This window comes from Corapipo altera, unplaced genomic scaffold (genome assembly GCF_003945725.1).
Source record: "Corapipo altera isolate COAL_440 unplaced genomic scaffold, ASM394572v1 2c, whole genome shotgun sequence".
Taxonomy (NCBI): domain Eukaryota; kingdom Metazoa; phylum Chordata; class Aves; order Passeriformes; family Pipridae; genus Corapipo; species Corapipo altera.
Window position 1 is genome coordinate 598,101 of NW_020884923.1, and position 16,880 is coordinate 614,980.

The 16,880-nt window shown below is 39.7% G+C and overlaps 1 protein-coding gene across 2 annotated transcripts in view; it reads left to right on the forward strand.

The window, feature by feature from the left end:
- Positions 1–11,395, forward strand: part of TSNAX (translin associated factor X) — a 52,162-nt gene extending 40,767 nt beyond the window's left edge. For both annotated transcript variants that reach the window (XM_027657221.1, XM_027657220.1), the window contains exons 5-6: positions 7,853–7,980; positions 9,596–11,395. In XM_027657221.1, the coding sequence (XP_027513022.1) occupies positions 7,853–7,980; positions 9,596–9,970 (503 nt within the window). In that variant the 3' untranslated portion in view covers positions 9,971–11,395. The remainder of the gene's footprint in view (positions 1–7,852; positions 7,981–9,595) is intronic.
- The last annotated feature ends 5,485 nt before the right edge of the window (positions 11,396–16,880 follow it).

Genomic DNA, 16,880 nt, shown 5'->3' on the forward strand with positions numbered 1-16,880 from the left:
AGGTTTATACAAGATGGTGGGAAAATATAATAACACAGGAACAGGATGTAACTGAAGAATTAATCTATTTGCTGTTGTAGGTGAGAGGTAAAATGCCAGAAATGGAAACAAAGTTTCCTGATTATACTGGAAAATTAAAAGAATTTGCAGTGAATAAGCTAATGTTTATCAAATATGATGTTGTTAATTTCTTTCTTTCTGTTTTGTTACTTTTTCTGTTTCTCTGAACTCACATCCCCAACTCTGCCAACAAACTTGGTCAAACATTTTCTTCACCTTGCAAGTTGCTTGTTTCAAATTTGATATCTTCAGCTTGTGGCATTTTACTACTCTTTCATTATTTTTGCTTCATGCCTTTTTTCTAGATTCATCCAGGGAAAGGGAAAAATTGGCAACTGCAAAGCCTCTCACTTTGTATTCTCTGCTGCAGGTCTTATATGTCAATACACAAAAACTTAAAACAAATTTGGGAAAATGAATGCGAATTCAGACATAACCAAACAACTCATGCACTATGTGAGAATTGATTATTAACTGATCCCTGAATGGTAATAACAGGAAGCTGTTCAGGGCAGCATAAGTCCTTACGTACAGTCTTTTAAAGATGCATGCTGTGGTTCAGCATGATCACAAAGGTTGTCCTTTCCTAGTTTTAACTTAAGACCTAACTGTCCTAAAGTCCTGCTGTACTGTTATGACAAATACTGCAGTTATTCACAGGGCAAACTGAAACTAGTGATATTGTTTATCTTTTAATTCAGTTTTATAGCTAGCAAATGGAGGAGACCTTGTACTCTCGCTCAGGAATATTTTTCAGTCTTGCAGTTATTGGCATTAGTCATTCACAGATCAGATCTCTCCAGCCTTTACAGGAACCAAGTGCAGCTGGGACGTAAGAGTTCAAGAAAAATCTATGAAGCTTTTTTGTTTGTTTATTAAAAATCACACAGAATGTGTCATAGAGGAACTCCATTCCAAGAATACAACTAGTACAGCACCTCGTGATTTGGTTTTTGTTCTGCAGTCATATGGTGAGAAATAGTGGTTGGTGAGTGGTGATGTACCCTTATACCATCTCACCAGAATCTATATGAGGATAAATGGTCACCACTGGTAATTCTGTTGTGCTTGTGAGTTGGGTTTGTTACATGGAAACAACATAATCTTAAGGACAACTTTCACTGTGGTTTGAACTGCAGAAACTGTGTTGTGTTAGGTGCTCTTCCTTCTTTGATCATTGAACATCCTGGCTGAGTCAGAGCTTCCTTTCTTTGGTATCTTGAGCACTTGCCCTCAAGGCTGTTAGTACTATAAAATTTGCCATCTAACTGAATGACTTCTAAAACTATATTAATTATCAAGGCAATTGGTGGTAGTCAGAGAGGTCAGGAATACTTTGTAGTTTTTTGTTTGTTTTTTAAGAACTCACATAGAACGTTGGCTGCTCTTCAGAATTACTATGTTTGGGGCTGATACGTGGGGTGTAAAAACAAACCCCCAAACTTCAGAACAAAAAGCTTGATTACAGAAGTAACCATGGTCCATCTCAGATTTTCAAGTAGAAGCAAAATAAAAGTTTGTGATTTTCTGACCCACAATTAGTCATCTGCAAAAAAGCCCAGCACTGCTCATATGTCCGTGTGTTTTTAGTAACAATACAAAAAAGGCTTGATTAACATGTTCTCTGCAACAAGAAATTAAAATATTCTTCACAGTTCTCTGAAGGACTTTTATGCCTGTTTGGGGAAATAATTTAAGTCTCTCAGGCACCTGTCTCTATTTAATAGGGAACCTGTATTTGTTTCTGTAGTTGTTGGGAGAACAGTCTAATCTTGGGATTACCATTACCCTAAAATTGGTGTGTATTCAACTTTAAACAAAGTGCAAACAATATTAACACTTAAGTATTTGAAATAATCACTTCAACACATGCAGCTAGAAGTGAACAGAATTTTTTGGTGATCATAGGTGTGTCAAATAGCAATTGACTAATCATCAAAGCATTCAGGGCTTAATACAATAAATTTACATGAATTTAATTATTGATATAATAGTAAAATTGCTCAGCCTTTGAATTATTACTCAGTAAATAGAAACAGATTTTTTTCCCAAATTTCTAAGATTGTATGGACATTTTTCTAGTCCTTTTATTTGCATTTGTTAGTTAATACTGGTTTATAAAATCCATCCCTGAGTGGAATCACTCTTTTAAGCCATTTTCACAACAGGATGTCCAGAGCATGCCTGTCTCTGAGGAGGGCTGGCTTTATGCTGTTTCAGCATACTGTTATAAAATTAACCTTTGACTTCATGCTCACAATCAACAAAGCAGTTTGATTGTTTCACAATCCCAGTTTTAGTTTAGTTACTTAACTTTTTATCACTTCTGCCCAGAAAGAGACGTGTGAATCTAAGAAACCATTGTCAAGTATGCAGAGAACTTAAAAGGAAAAGACTAAGGTGTGAGTTTTCGGTTTCATGTTAATAGGACACCATACATTTAATTTTTGTATTAATACTCTTAAATTTAATCTGTGTACTTGTTTCAATTGATGATGTACCTGTTAATTATTTGCTTATTTTACTAGTACTCCACTTCATTGATCAATATGCTTGTAGAAGTGCATTCCTTAAGTCTGTCATCCTCCCCGTAGTCTGCAGAGCTTAGTAATAAGGGCTCTCCACTTTAACTTAGGTTTTCCTCTTTTTGAGATTTCCACATGGATATGAATTTTTTCTCTCCCCCTCTCCCCCCGGGTTATATTGGTGTTGGGTATTTTTTTTGTTGCTGCCTTATATATTTTCTGGGAGGGGAGCAGAGGGGAGAAGGGATATTTGTTTCTGTGTCTGGGGTTTTTTTTAATGAGAATGTAACTTTCCAGCCTTAATATGATGATAAGATAGAGCCATGGCTGTGCTGTTTTGATTTTGTAATGAATTAGCAAGTGAGTAGTTTCATATGACTCACCCTGTAAATAATGTGCCCCACCCTTCATATAGTGATCCTGGAAGAAACTTGCTGAGTGTATCTTCCTACCATCTTTCTAGTGGCTGTTGCTGGCTTGTCATTTCTGCTGCGTGGTTTAGGAGAGGAGCTGGGTAAGAGAGCACAGACTCGTGTCTATCTGCATGTATCAAACCCATCAGCAGAGGCTGCTCTGTAAACAAAAAGATACAGAGAATGAGGACAAAGGATGAGAAAGAAAATGAGTGTGAGTAGAAATAGGGAGAGAAGCAGCTTATTCGGGAAGATGGCAGGTAGCATTGGCATTGCTAACCCTAACATGAAATCCATTTGAACCTGTTTTGTAACCATTGAACAGATATTTAAAGGAGGAAGTGGAGTAAACAAAATTTTAGGAGGCAATTTTCACCCTTTGTTTGATCTGTCATTCAGCGTTGAAGCTTCCATGCATGCACGCACGTACATCTCAGGTGGAATTAGATTCTGTTTACCCTAACATGACTCCTGCAATAAAGTAATTTCTATTCTTTACTCATTTTTAAAATAGGACTAGCTTTTCCTGTGTCTTATGCATTCATTTGACTCTTGGATTGAGTGGTCCAATGACTTGGTTTGGGTTTTTTTTAAGAAACCTGATTTCTTGCTAAGTTTCTTAGGGAAACTGCTTTTCCTTTTTCATCAGAGCTTGCCTATGTAGTTAAGGAAAAATGTCTTGAATATCAGCTGATACAGCTGACAAAAAAGTGCTCAAATTTTCAGGCAGAAAAATCTCCTCCTTTATAGATGTGTGCTCAGAAGATATTTCAGTGTAACTTTCTAGTTCTTATGTAAAAAATGAATTTTCAGAAGATAGAAAGAAGCTGTTATACTGGGTCACTGTCACTTGTGTAGTTCAAGCTTTTTATATAGAATAAATGTGATAAAATATCAAAATACTTAAGCAATTTTTTACCTTATATCTGTAATTTTAAGAAATGCTAGTAGAAATAATACAATGCTTTTAGTTGGGATTTTTGGTCCATGTACTAGGAAGAACCCCAAAAACATAAAAGGCAGTCTTACAAAATATTCCATTAGTGGCAGCTCAATCCATAAATAAGCCAATTTTGGAATAAATCCAAAACAAGAGCATAAGGGGAAAGGTATTGTTGGATGGTGTAGTGAAATGGGATGGGGTTTTTCACCTTGGGAATTACTTGCTGAAAACGGATGTCCTACCATTAAGCTAAAACATAACATGTTTAAACATCCTTCTACCTGCACATGGAAATACCTTATTTCAAGGTCTTGGGTCATTGAAATGTCATACTGTAGCTACTTCTGGAAGAAGGACTTAAAAAAAATAATCATCAAATATTAATATTTTTTACAAAGTAATTGTGACCAGGATTTGTTACCAGTCTATTTGTAATGGTAACCGTAAATGAGGTTTTGTAAGACTTATTTGTAAATAGTGGGAGCTAGATTCCCTAACTGAGAAAAGGTGACAGTAAATGGCAAACCAGACTGCTTGCAACATTCACATGGTGTTGTTAAACAAAAGGAAGAAGCAGAAGACATGTCAGCTAGGGTGGGATGACAGGAGGAGGCAAAAATGTGTATACATACATATAAATACGCCCATATAAAAATATACATAATGATAAATGAACAGAGGAGCCAAACACTTATAATGAAAAAGGACAAAACTTCTCTCTTTGGGGAGGAGTAGTAAGGTGGAGTGAACTGAAGTAGGAGAAAACTGTTTACCAAAAAGTTTAAGAGCTGATTTGGTCTCTCTGGGAGCTGTGGGAAATGCCAAATTGATTCTTCATATGTGATAGTCTTCTCCACAGGTAGCAGAGAGAGATTCTCACAGATACTGGCATATTGAGTACTGCTGTATCTGGTAGCTTACACCTTATCCATAGAAAAAGCCAAAATTTCATAATGGATTACTGGTTGTGTTACATCAGAGGGCAAGTCAGGGAAAGAGTGAGTGATGAAATCTACCTCTCTACAGCTTCTGAAGTTATTTATCTTAGAAGATCCTGAGTAGCTTTTATCTAGTATTCTTCTGTTGCTTGTGCCCAGAATGCTTTACCTGAATTCAGTTGATTAAATTATGGTATTTAATTGGCCTTGCAGCTCCCTGTTTGTATTCTGGTTTGTGAATAGCAGTGTTGAGTGTGATTTTGGTTGCTGCATGTTTATTCTGTTTTTCCCACTGTAGAGAAGCATAAAGAATCCAGGCTAAATTGCCTTTCTGAGTTACTTCCACTCAAATACATATTTAAAAGGAAAAAAAAATGCAGGCCGCTTATCGTGCTTTTGTGATTGTAATATGGAAAGCCTTCTACCCCTTGAGGTTAACTCTAGTTTTTCAGGGTATTTCCACCCTCATCTGTTATTCAAATCTGTGTTCTCTTCTTTTTGATTTAGACTTTTTGTTTGATCCAGGTGAAGTCTAAATTTGCTTCTTCCTGCATATCTCCATAGGCTGAGGTCTTGGCCCTGTAAAGGTCAGTTGAGGATATTAAAATTGTTCTAATGGAACCAGGATTCTACTTCTGGTGCCATGGGTATGTCCTCATTTTCTCACTATATGCACTGACAAAACAATTGTCTAATCCTGGCACTCTTGCAGCATGATACCTCTTTGCTTCTCTTGAAGTGAAATCAGCCCCTTAAAATGGCTCAGAATAGCTCTGCTAGAACCATCTCTGTCATGTTATAGTTCATTCCTTTAATGTCATTCTTTGGAGCTTCTGTGTCCATAGGTCAGATATACACATGCACTGACTCCGTCTTCAAAACTTTTTATAGCTTAGTACTGCTGTGGTTATTTGTTCCAGCTTTGTTTCTGCTTTCTTTTCCACCAACAGTGCCAACTTAAGCTTTCTGCTTAGGAACTTTTCTCACATGCTTTCCCTAAATCTGCTCTCTGCACATAAGGAAAAACTGACAACTTGTGAAATCTCCTTGTCTGAATATTCAAACTCTTTTTTTTATATCTCACCTTTGCTGTAATGCATACAGAAACTCACCATCTGCTAAGTAGGTGGCAAGAGGTAATTGTTGCAGGTAGCTGCAGGTGGCATACAAATCTGGTACAAACTACATTTGTTATCCCATCTTTTATTTTCTTGCCAACATACCAACTCCTTTTGTACCCCTGCATGCCTTGAATTTACAGTGGAAGTTATTTGGACAGAGCAGTTATTCGGTATAGTCATAGAATCACAGAATAGATAGGGTTTGAAGGGACCTGTAAAAATCAGCCAGTCCAAAGCAGGGTCACCTGTCAGTCCTCTTATTGGACATCACAATCCTGTCTGGTTGATTTTTTTTTTGTTTTGGTCTGGAGTGGTTTATAACAACAGACAAATTAAACATGAATTTCACCAAACCTGCATATTTTAAGGAACCTGTTCACTGATTCCCACAAAATAGAGAAGTGGGAAATTAATTGCTGTTGCTAATAAGGTGAAACAAGGGAAACTTTTTTATTCTTTTTGCTTTTGATTTACCTGCAGTCTTTTTCTTTGTCATGTCTCTTCGTGAACTCATGAAAGTGTAATCCACACTCTCCATAATACAAATGCTGTATTTTAAAAGCTCCATTATCATAGAATGGTTTGGGTTGGAAGGGACCTTTAAATGTTATCTAGTCCAAACCCCCTGCAATGAGCAGGGACATCTTCAACTAGGTCAGCTTGCTCAGAACCCCCTCCAACCTGACCTTGAATGTTTCCAGGCATGAGGCATTGACCACCTCTCTAGGCAACCCATTCCAGTGCTTCACCACCCTCATTGTAAAAAATGTGAATCTAGTGTAAATCTACTCTGTTTTAGTTTAAAACCATCACCCCTTATCCTATCACAATAGGCCCTGCTAAAAAGTCTGTCCCCATCTTTCTTAAAAGCCCCCTTTAGTTACTGGAAGGCCTCAATCAGGTCTCCTGGAGCCTTTGCTTCTCCAGGCTGAATAACCCTCAGTGTTTCCCCATAGGAGAAGTGCTGCAGCCCTCTGATCACCTTAGTGGTCCTCTTCTACACCTGCTCCAACAGATCCAGGTCTTTCTTATGCTGGGGAACCCAGAGCTGGATGCAGCACTCCAGGTGGTGTCACACCAGAGTAGAGTAGAGGGACAGAATCACTTCCCTTGACCTGCTGGCCATGGTGCTTTTGATGCAGCCCCAGAACACAGCTGGCCTTCTGGGCTGCCTGCACATTGCCGGCTCATGTCGAACCTCTCATCCACCAGCACCCACACATCCTTCTCGTCAGGACTGCTCTTCATCTCTTCATCCCACAGCCTTGATTGACATGGGGGGTTGTCCTGACCCAGGTGCAGCACCTTGCACTGGATCTTGTTAAACCTCATGAGATTCCCATGGGCCCACTTCTCGAGCTTGTCCAGGTCCCTCTTGGGTGGCATCTCATCCCTCAGGTGTGTCAACCACACTGCTCAGCTTGGTGTCACCTGCAAATTGCGGAGGGTGCTCTTGATCCCACTTGATCCGTATGTCATGGATGCAGATATTAAACAGTATTGGTCCGAGTATGAACCCCTGGGGTACACTACGGGGAGCTGCTGTTCAGTATGTTTCTGAGAGTACCATGATTCTTTAAACTGAAATTACAGAAAATTCTGAATGAAAAATGCAGTTGGAGTAAAAGCTTGAACATGTTTATCTGCTATGTGCTTGGTCTGACTTCCATACTTCGGAAGTGTTCTGTGTTAGATTATGCTTCAATGTTATTTCTGGATTATGTTAGTTTTCACTTTTTGCTAATAACCTTCAAATAGTCTCATTTGAAAGACTTCTTAAAAAATAAATAATCATGAGGGTAGATCATTGCTGAAAGTTTGAATCATTAGCTTAATTCTGCTGGTTTTGCAGGACTTCAAGAATATGTTGAGGCAGTCTCATTTCAGTATTTTATCAAAACACGATCTTTGATTAGTGTTGAAGAGATCAACAAACAACTAATATTTACAGCGGAAGACAGAGAAGAAACAACAAACACGGTAAAAGTTTTTCTTTTCTCAAGTGACAAACATCTTTCTGGAATGGAAATGCAATGAGAAAGCTTAGTCACATTTTTGGCATCTGATTAAATAAGGCCAGTAAGTGGAATGGGATTAGATATACATGTGGGCTTTGACTCACTTGTTCAAAATGCTTTTTATTCTGATAAAGTTGTAAACTAAATCTGTGGGATACAAGTTTATAAATTTCACATCCTTTTTATTCAGAGCAAACTGAACTCTTTCTGGTAGGACAAAAGATCCAGGGCAGGGAAATACTAGCAAACAATGTAGAAGTGGGATTTTTACTACCTGGGACAGCCTGTAAGACCTGCTGGTGTGTAGTGATGTTGCAGAAGTTGGGGGAGATAAACAAAGCCAAGGCAGGATGAACTCCCTGAATGAAATCTTGCTGTTGGTACTGAACTAGTCACAAGAGACACTGTATTTAGCTTCTGTTAAAATGTGCTGCATATATCTTAGCTTGGTCCTTTGTAACTTTCCTGGAGTTAATTACTCTGAGAGGACAAGCTGGTGTCCCATCATACCTTAGCCCTAATACCCTATCTGTTGTTTATTGACTTGCCTGTACTCCTACCCTGCCCTAAATGGGTCATAGGGACAAACTGCTGTCACCAACCACAGTAAACTGGGTGCAGTTTGATTGTTGGCAGGAGGAAACGGGTGATTTGGTAGCAATCTACAGAAGCGCACGCGCAGTTGATGTGCAGTGTCCTATAATGCTGCCTTAGAAGAATTCCTGAGTCCGTTTCTGTTGAAGAGAGTCTGCTGCAAAGCACTTCTCATTCCTTCTTTATTCTCTTGGTAAGATATTTGCAAAGAAACCAGATTTGTAGCTTAAATTAATTTGTTTTTACCAGAGGCATTGCCCACTGTGGCACACTTAATTTTAACAAACTGTGAAGTTGTTAACCACAGCATCCACGCCTCTGACCAGATCTGAATTTGGGTAGATAGTGTGTTGTGGAAACAAGTGAACAGAAAGAAACCTTCATTATCTCCCATGTTACCAATATTTTGGCAATAAAAAGTATTGGAAGCTTGAATAAAGGAGCAAACTTGTAACTTTGTGATGAGTTTTCTTCATTAAGGTTTTTTTTTTTAGCTATTTTAATGAGTTCAGTTGATAGAAAACATCTGAAAATACTATAGCTATCAGCTTCTTTTAGAAAATATATTTTGAAATTCAAGATTCTATTACAAAATTATATGATTCTTTTTCATAATGCAGACTCTTTGATTGCTTTGGTAACTTTGGACAGACTATTTAGCAAAAAAAATCTTATCAGGCTGAGATCTGTCAGATGAAAAAAAACCCAGTCGACTGCAAATAAATGTTGCTACGAAGATGTGAATTAAAATTAAAATCACATCTCAAGTAAAATTAGAATTAAAATCACATCTCAAGTAAAAATTGATGCTTTCTTACATTCTTGTCTGCTGGAAATCAGAGCATGTGGAAGTGCCATGCCATTTAATTTTCCAGAATGTTTTTAATTTCCAGTTATGTTAGATAAGTTAGTGTGTATTTGAACCATTACAGACCGCTTTTTCATAGTTCTCTGTACCGGACTTTGTTTTGTTCTGTCCCCAGACCTCCAATTCCCGTGACAAACAACCACATACCTGGAGCCTGAAGGTAACACCTGTCGATTACCTGCTGGGAGTGGCAGATCTGACTGGAGAGCTGATGCGTCTGTGCATCAGCAGTGTTGGGAACGGTGACATAGACACGCCTTTTGAACTGAGCCAGTTCTTGCGTCAGATCTATGATGGTTTTACTTTCATTGGCAACACTGGACCTTACGAAGTATCTAAGAAGCTGTATACCTTGAAACAGAGTCTGGCAAAAGTAGAGAATGCCTGCTACACATTAAAAGTACGGGGATCTGAAATCCCAAAGCACATGCTGGCTGATGTGTTCTCCACCAAAACGGAATTGATTGACCAAGATGAGGGTCTTCCTTAAAATAAGGACAACTCAGAAGGGAAGAGGACTTAGAAAACACTTTTTAGTTATGGTTTGTGGGGTTTTGACCCTTCTCAAAGCTTTTTAGGTAGAGACATTTTTAGTTTAATCTATGAGAAGACTGTTTGCAGTAGTAATTTGTAACCAAAAATACTTTTTATGATGTGCAAGAGAACAAATGTCTGACTTTGGCCTCTTGGTATGGAATTTCCTGTATTGCTCCATTGTATCTTCTTTCAGAATGACCAGAATTTCCACTGCACTTCACTCCAGTGACTGTCAGTTGTGTGAGTCACGTCAAACTGTTATTGCTGTTGTTATGATAAATTTTCAGCAAGCACAGCAGTGGAAAAAAATGGTTAGGTACTCTTATTTAGCATTACCCATAGGTTTCTGCTGACCCATTTTCTAAGTATTTGTGTTCTGTAGCCGTGTCATACCTAGAACAATGCACCTGTGTGTAAGTTCATCCCTTGCCTTTAAACTGAGGTGGTCTCAACAGTGCCATATAACTTAAGTTTTCTCTGATTAGTGCTTTAAAGTATGAAACTGAGGCTAAGTCAACTTTTTGCCTATTGGTAATGAAGCTAATTGCACCAGATAAATACTACTATGCACTGGTTATTTTGGGGCTCTGTTTAAACTGAGCTCTGTTCGAGTTAACACTGGTACTTCACAATTTTGACATGAGCTAGAAGATCCACAAAAAAAAAAAAGTAGAATGTATTGTTTTACATTTTTTGTGGTATAGTTTAATGCAGAATCTGACATATTTCTGTTTGTAGACAAAAGAAGTTGTCGTACAAATTGTGTAATTTGGTGTTATGGCAAGCTGGTTTTGGCCAGAATGAATGCAATGCAGTGTTGGAAGTCTGTTCTCCATTGTTTGTGCTGCCCTGAGGACCTCCAGTGGGGTTGAACTGCTATAAGTGAAAAGCTTTAAATGTATGTTAGCAGGAACTATATCATGTGCATGTTCCTATGGAAAGGAAATTGCAAACAGAAGTAAGGCAGACATTCTGGCTTCCACATTTATCTTTGAGGTGGGTATGTCACTGTTGGCAAAAAATCAGGGCTTTATGCTGCTGTCTGAAGTTATGAAAGTCTGATAATGTACATTATGCTAAAGGAAAACAGATAAAACAACATGATCTTTAGACTCCAGGAAATAGGCCTCCCAACTGCAATTGAAAATACTGCATGGTTTTTATTTCCACTTCCATATGCTGTGATACTGCCAATATTTTTTCCCATGAGCATGTCCTGAATAGCTGGAATCATCTGATATATGGTTAGGAAGGGGTAAACACATTTCTATCACATTTTTCCATTGTTCCCATGTAAAGCAATATGTGATGGGTTGAACAAGGAGTGGCTTTTTTCCTGTTGCTTAATACTATTTTTTACAATAAATTCTGAAAAGTAGTCACTGCCTCTATGTTAGTCCTTTTGCCTGTCTGTCCAAGTGGTAAATTACAGTGTGAGTTTCCTGCTGTGCAGGACTTGACTTGGAAGTCTCACTCCACTTCTATATTCATACTTCAGTGGGTACTTTCTATTCCTGAATCTCTTTATTCTTTCTCCCTTAACTTTATTCTATGAAGTCTAAAAACTAGTTAGAATAGAAACTTCATGTGATCCTCTTGAATTAAAAAAAATCAAAGCAAAGGATTCAGATGACAAAAACCCAAGTATATCCCTGGAACAAACCTGCAACAGTACCCACATTTTTACGTTTGTCCTTGTTTTTTCTCTGTTTCTTTTTCCCTCTGATGGGAGGAGAGGAAGGAAAGGAGAAGGATACTTGCTGATAGGAATAGGAATAGTTTTGGAGTGTCCCCTCCCCTGAGTGTATACATCAAGTTCAGTTGATGCAGCTAAGAGTATAGTTCTGTCTCTTTTGGCACAGCTAAATTTATTGCAAGTAATTGCTTGTTGAGTGTAAGTGTGTCAAGCAAAACCAGATATTTTTAGAGGTATCATGGGATACTAAACAGAGGTCTGTCTCTTGTCTGTCCTAGCAGCTATCAGGTGGAATTAAAAAATCTTCATGAAAAGGGATGAGATGAATTCCAGCACATAGCTGTACTTGGCTTAGTGACATTCTGCCTCTAGCCATGGAACAAGCACACAGTGGCCACCACTTTAGTCAGCTCTTGCTTTTGTACAATCATTTTAAAATTACAGATGCCTAAAAAGAGTGCATTTTTTCCCTAGCAATCCTTAAAAGTAGATGCTCTTTCAAAAAATACACACTGGTTCTACTGATTTTGAGATTTAAATTTTCAATAGGGCAAGAGGAATCTTTTTAATGACAGACATGATTTCTAAACTTCAGGCTGCCTGCCCATAATCAAAAGCTGTGAATAATTTCTAATAGGGAGCAAAGTGTATGTGCAGTGTGTTAAAACACCGGCACAGATGGGAAGTAGCTAATGGCCTGCAAACCTCCTTCGCAAGGAAATATTTTCCCCCAAAAACAATTGCGCTGTAGCTATTTGAAAAGTGACAGACATTTATCAGCAAAACAAGCTGCTAAACAAGCAGTGGCAGTTTTCCCATTTCTTATCCCATTACTCTATGGAGCTATTGATACGTTTGGTCTACAGCCAGAACAGGACTACGTCATAGCAGATGTTTCACGAGGGCAGCTCTGCGTGCTAAAAATCATCTGCCTTTCTGGAATCTCCTTTCTCAGAAATGATTTTTCTTTATGGGTTCACTTTTTTTTCCTGACTGTTAAGTTGCAGTGAGGAAAATAAACCCACCCGCATTTAGCTTTCCAGAACTGCCAGAGAAGTTATGCAAGAGAAATTTCCTGTTGACAAGACATGTATGTCTGCCTACTTAAAGTCCTGCTTACTTGGATTTTCAGTGAGTTTACTGAAAATCAAAATTAAAAAAAATAAGAAAAGAAAAAAGAAAAAGGATCTTTTATAATATTTAGCATATTAGGTGCCTTATGGAATCCAGACTGGATTCTGGTACTGCCCTCAAAGAGTTTGTAGTTTAAGAGTAGGGAAGAGGGTAGCCAAGACAAACAAAAGGAAGATGGTAAAAGGTGGGGGAGATAAAGTCACAGGATTTTTACGAGAAGATGATGTGTAGTAGTAGGTTGGTTTACCACTTCCCATTTTGGAAAAGAAACTTGTCAAAACTTCAGAAAGTCTGGAGTGTGACAGTAAAGGGTTAGTTGGAAAGGGCGAAGGCCAGTGGAGAGGCGAAATGGAAGGAAGTGAGGTAGAGACAAAGAGGGGAAGAGTGGCAAGGAGTGGGACAGCATGGAGGAAGAGCAGGCTGAGCCACAGGACAGCGGGTGCACATGCAATTAGGGTGGGACTGGGGAGGACGTGTGACAGGAAGACAGCCCTGCAAGAAGTTGGAACAACACTTCGAAACCAGGTGACTCAGCTATAAAAGAGACTTGGAGCTGACCGTAGGAACTGAATTTAAAATTACCACAAGGTCCCCAAAGCATTGATCTAGCCTTGGGCCATAAATAAGGGGAACTTGATTTCCTGAGAAGCTGAGAACCTGCAGGTCCTGGACTGAGCAGGTTTTGCAGGCTTCCAGTCATGCTGTCACAAATCAACAAGCTCTCAGTTCCCATACGACCCTACTTCCCATCCACATTCCCTTCACCCACATATTGATAGCCACAAACCTTGATGTGTGAATCACTGTCATCCACAGTTGTTAGAAACATGGTTAGATACAGTTTTTAACATAAAGGAATGCTTACGGTGACCACAGTTTTCCCCTTGTGTGCTGTTTACGGGTCCATTTCGCTGTCATTGCTGCTTCAACCCCCTCTCTGTTTCTTCCCTTTCTTTACTTATCCTTGTGGTGGTTTGAAAAACCTTTTCTCTTAGGCTGTACTGTTCTTTTGAGCCATTGCCTATGTCCATCCCATGGTTCAGTCTTTTCCGTGTTTAGCTGGAATCCTGGGGTAAAACATTTCCGTGCAGGAAGAGGAATCGGCCGATTTCTTAGGTAGATTTGTCTACTTGCACCTTCAAATTTGGAAATTTATGCTCTGAGGGGAGAGGTCTGGTATTCCTGCATTTGGATAAGGCCTGGTGCGTATGTCCTACAGAAGCCATGGTGCCGTGTGTCATGGATGGGTGGGCAGACCTCATGCTGCTTTTGCAGGTGAGCAAACCATAGTTATTCTGAGGTTTGCAATCATCACGAGCCAAGGAAAATTACCTACAAACATGAAAGAAGTTTCTTCTCCAATTCTGAGGAAGGTTGTCTTTGAGGAGTTTGATTTCCCACCAACTCTACCTCTTTTTACCTCACCCATCATTCCTTTGAAAGGCCTATTTGCAGAATGTAGAAGAAGAGACTTGCTGATGACTTCTTCTGGAGCCAGTCGGTGCCTCCCTGAACACTGGCCAAAAGTGATGTGATGATTCCTTTCTCAACTCCTCCCACAGGCTGGACAGGCTGGCTCTGGTGTCCCTCTGGCCACCCGGGGGGGCTGAACTCTGAGCCTCCACTATTGGATTTTGCAGACCAGTGATATGTGGCTTCATTCTCTTTTTGTTTTTTTTTTTCTTTTCCCTAGTGGTGTTTTCATGTCATGCAGATGTTCATTCCCCCCAAAGAAAGGCGCTGCTGTGTGTGCTCTGCTCCTCCACTGCCACAACACAGGTCAGATGACTTCTTGAGCTCATCATAAACTGTTTCTTGGCTATTGGTGCAGTGCAGGTTTTGTGGGACATCATCTAGGTTTGGGTACTTCTCCTGCAACCCTAAGCTTTCCTGCAGGCTTGCAAGTCCCTTTTAATGTGGAAGGGTCCTACTAGTTCCATTTAATTCTTCCTCAAGGTCCTCTCCTCAGATGGCCCCAAGAAGAGAAGCTGAAAAAACTGATCTGGAAATAGTGCTGATTTTTGTTAAAATGAGCTTTTTTATGCTTGGGGCAGGAACCAGAGGGGCAAAGGATGTGCTTGAACAGTCCATCCTGGGAGTTCAGATGTCACAGAAACATTGTTAAGTGCCAGGAGTCTTGTTTTAGGAGGAAACAAGGGTTGTTTCTCTCCTTGAAGCAAGTACTGTTGGAAGGTATGTTTTGCTTTGTACCCCACACCTGGAAGGAAATGTGACAGGCAGCAGATGCCAGGGCTGCAAGGGAAGATGAGTAAGTTGTGTCAGGCCATACAGCAAATCAGTCAGGAGCCTGGAACTTGATGTGGCTCTTTAACCTCCAGCCCAGCTCTCACGGCTGTGAGCCTCAGCTCCTTCTGCTCCCAGAGTCAGCCAAGGGCGGAAGCTGCACCACCGAAATGCTGAGGTCACTTGCATGTGCAGGTCTGTGACCTGCCACATATGTGCATTTACACGTGCCCAGTGAGCAGGAGATGGTGTCAGAAACACAGATGCAGAACCTCCTGGTGGCCTTCATAAAGTTCTGATGCCTTCTATTTTATATTTATGAATTATTTTATTTATATTTTATGTGTCTTTGCTGACAGGGCACAAAGAAGAGGGCAAGGTGTGGGCAGGACATATGCTGACACCTGTTTCCTTTGCCTCCTTCCCAAGCGTTTTTTCTAGCCTTTTCAGCTAAGCCTCTGCCTGTGGTGGCACATGGTTGATGGGCTGCAGGAGAAATGCTGCTTTACAGGAGCAAAGCGATACTTAGTAAATAATGTAGATCCTTATTTCTTAATTTGAGCTACCTGGGGTGAGCTACCAACCCACAGCTACACCGAGGTTCCTAAATCACTTGGGCTCATTTGAGATCCTTACCTCACTACAAAAAATTTTATCATCTCTTAAATGGGGTAGGGCTTACCTGGGTCCTCCTTTAAAAATATGCTCTATGGGGAAAGGGAAGCCATGGCCATTTGTGGCAAGAGGCCTGGGGTTGTGACTAAATGGTAATGCCTGTTGTAAAGAACATAAAAGGTTTCAACCCGACCTTAACAGGGCATGTGCTCTTCTGGGACTGATCAGGAAACATAGGGACACTATAAACTTCCAATTTATTTGAGGTATATGCTATAACTTCTCTGGACCTGCCTTCTTACTGAAAGGGTGTTTGTTCATTATTAGAGAACGTATAATATTTCTGCCACCTAGTGTCCAGCTTGTGGAGTGCTCAAGCTTTTGGTTTTGAGTTACAAGTTATTTTTTGTTTTCTCTTTAAGTTCTTCTAAACACGATTAGTGGTGTGGTATAAACTTCACTTATAGACTTAGGTAGGCCTCTGATAGTAATAATTTATACTTCGCATGTTCTACTACTTGGAAATCTGGGGAATACCAGGGAATAGCATATGTTTATTTTATATCTCATCATATTTTTATATGGTGTTTTGAAGACAAATAAATAAAAAGCCATGAGAAACTTTGACTAGACATGTTTTTTCAGATTTGTGAATTATACAAATGCTCTTATTTGAACTAGTATTTTCAAGGAGTACCAGTGCTAATAAGTAGACCAGAGTCCTAAATTCCTGAATTTATATTCTAATCATGCTACCTATACAAAAAAAAAAAAAAAGCAAACCTTTTTTTGCTGTTAAACTCCTGGTATAAAATCAAATGCTTCTGCATGTGTGAATTGTGCCTGCATGCTTCCCTGCTCTGACTGCCGTTGTCACAGCAAACCCTCAGCTAAGAAAGCACAAGAGGCTTCAAACCCACTGTGTGTCTGTAGGATAAAAGAAGTGGCTGTGCCATGCTCTCTGAACAGAGGGGGGCTGTGGTTGGTGTTTAAACCCTAGGACATTGTCCAGTTAATGCTAAAGGTGTGCTGGTGCCTTCTGGTGTCCTGGTCCCTTGTCTCTCTCTTGCCCCGTGCTGTCTGGGAGAGACGTGGCATGCACCACAGCACAGGGATGATGAAACTTCGCAGTAGGCTTTTTAAGGGCATGACACAACCACAGTTATCTCTTGGA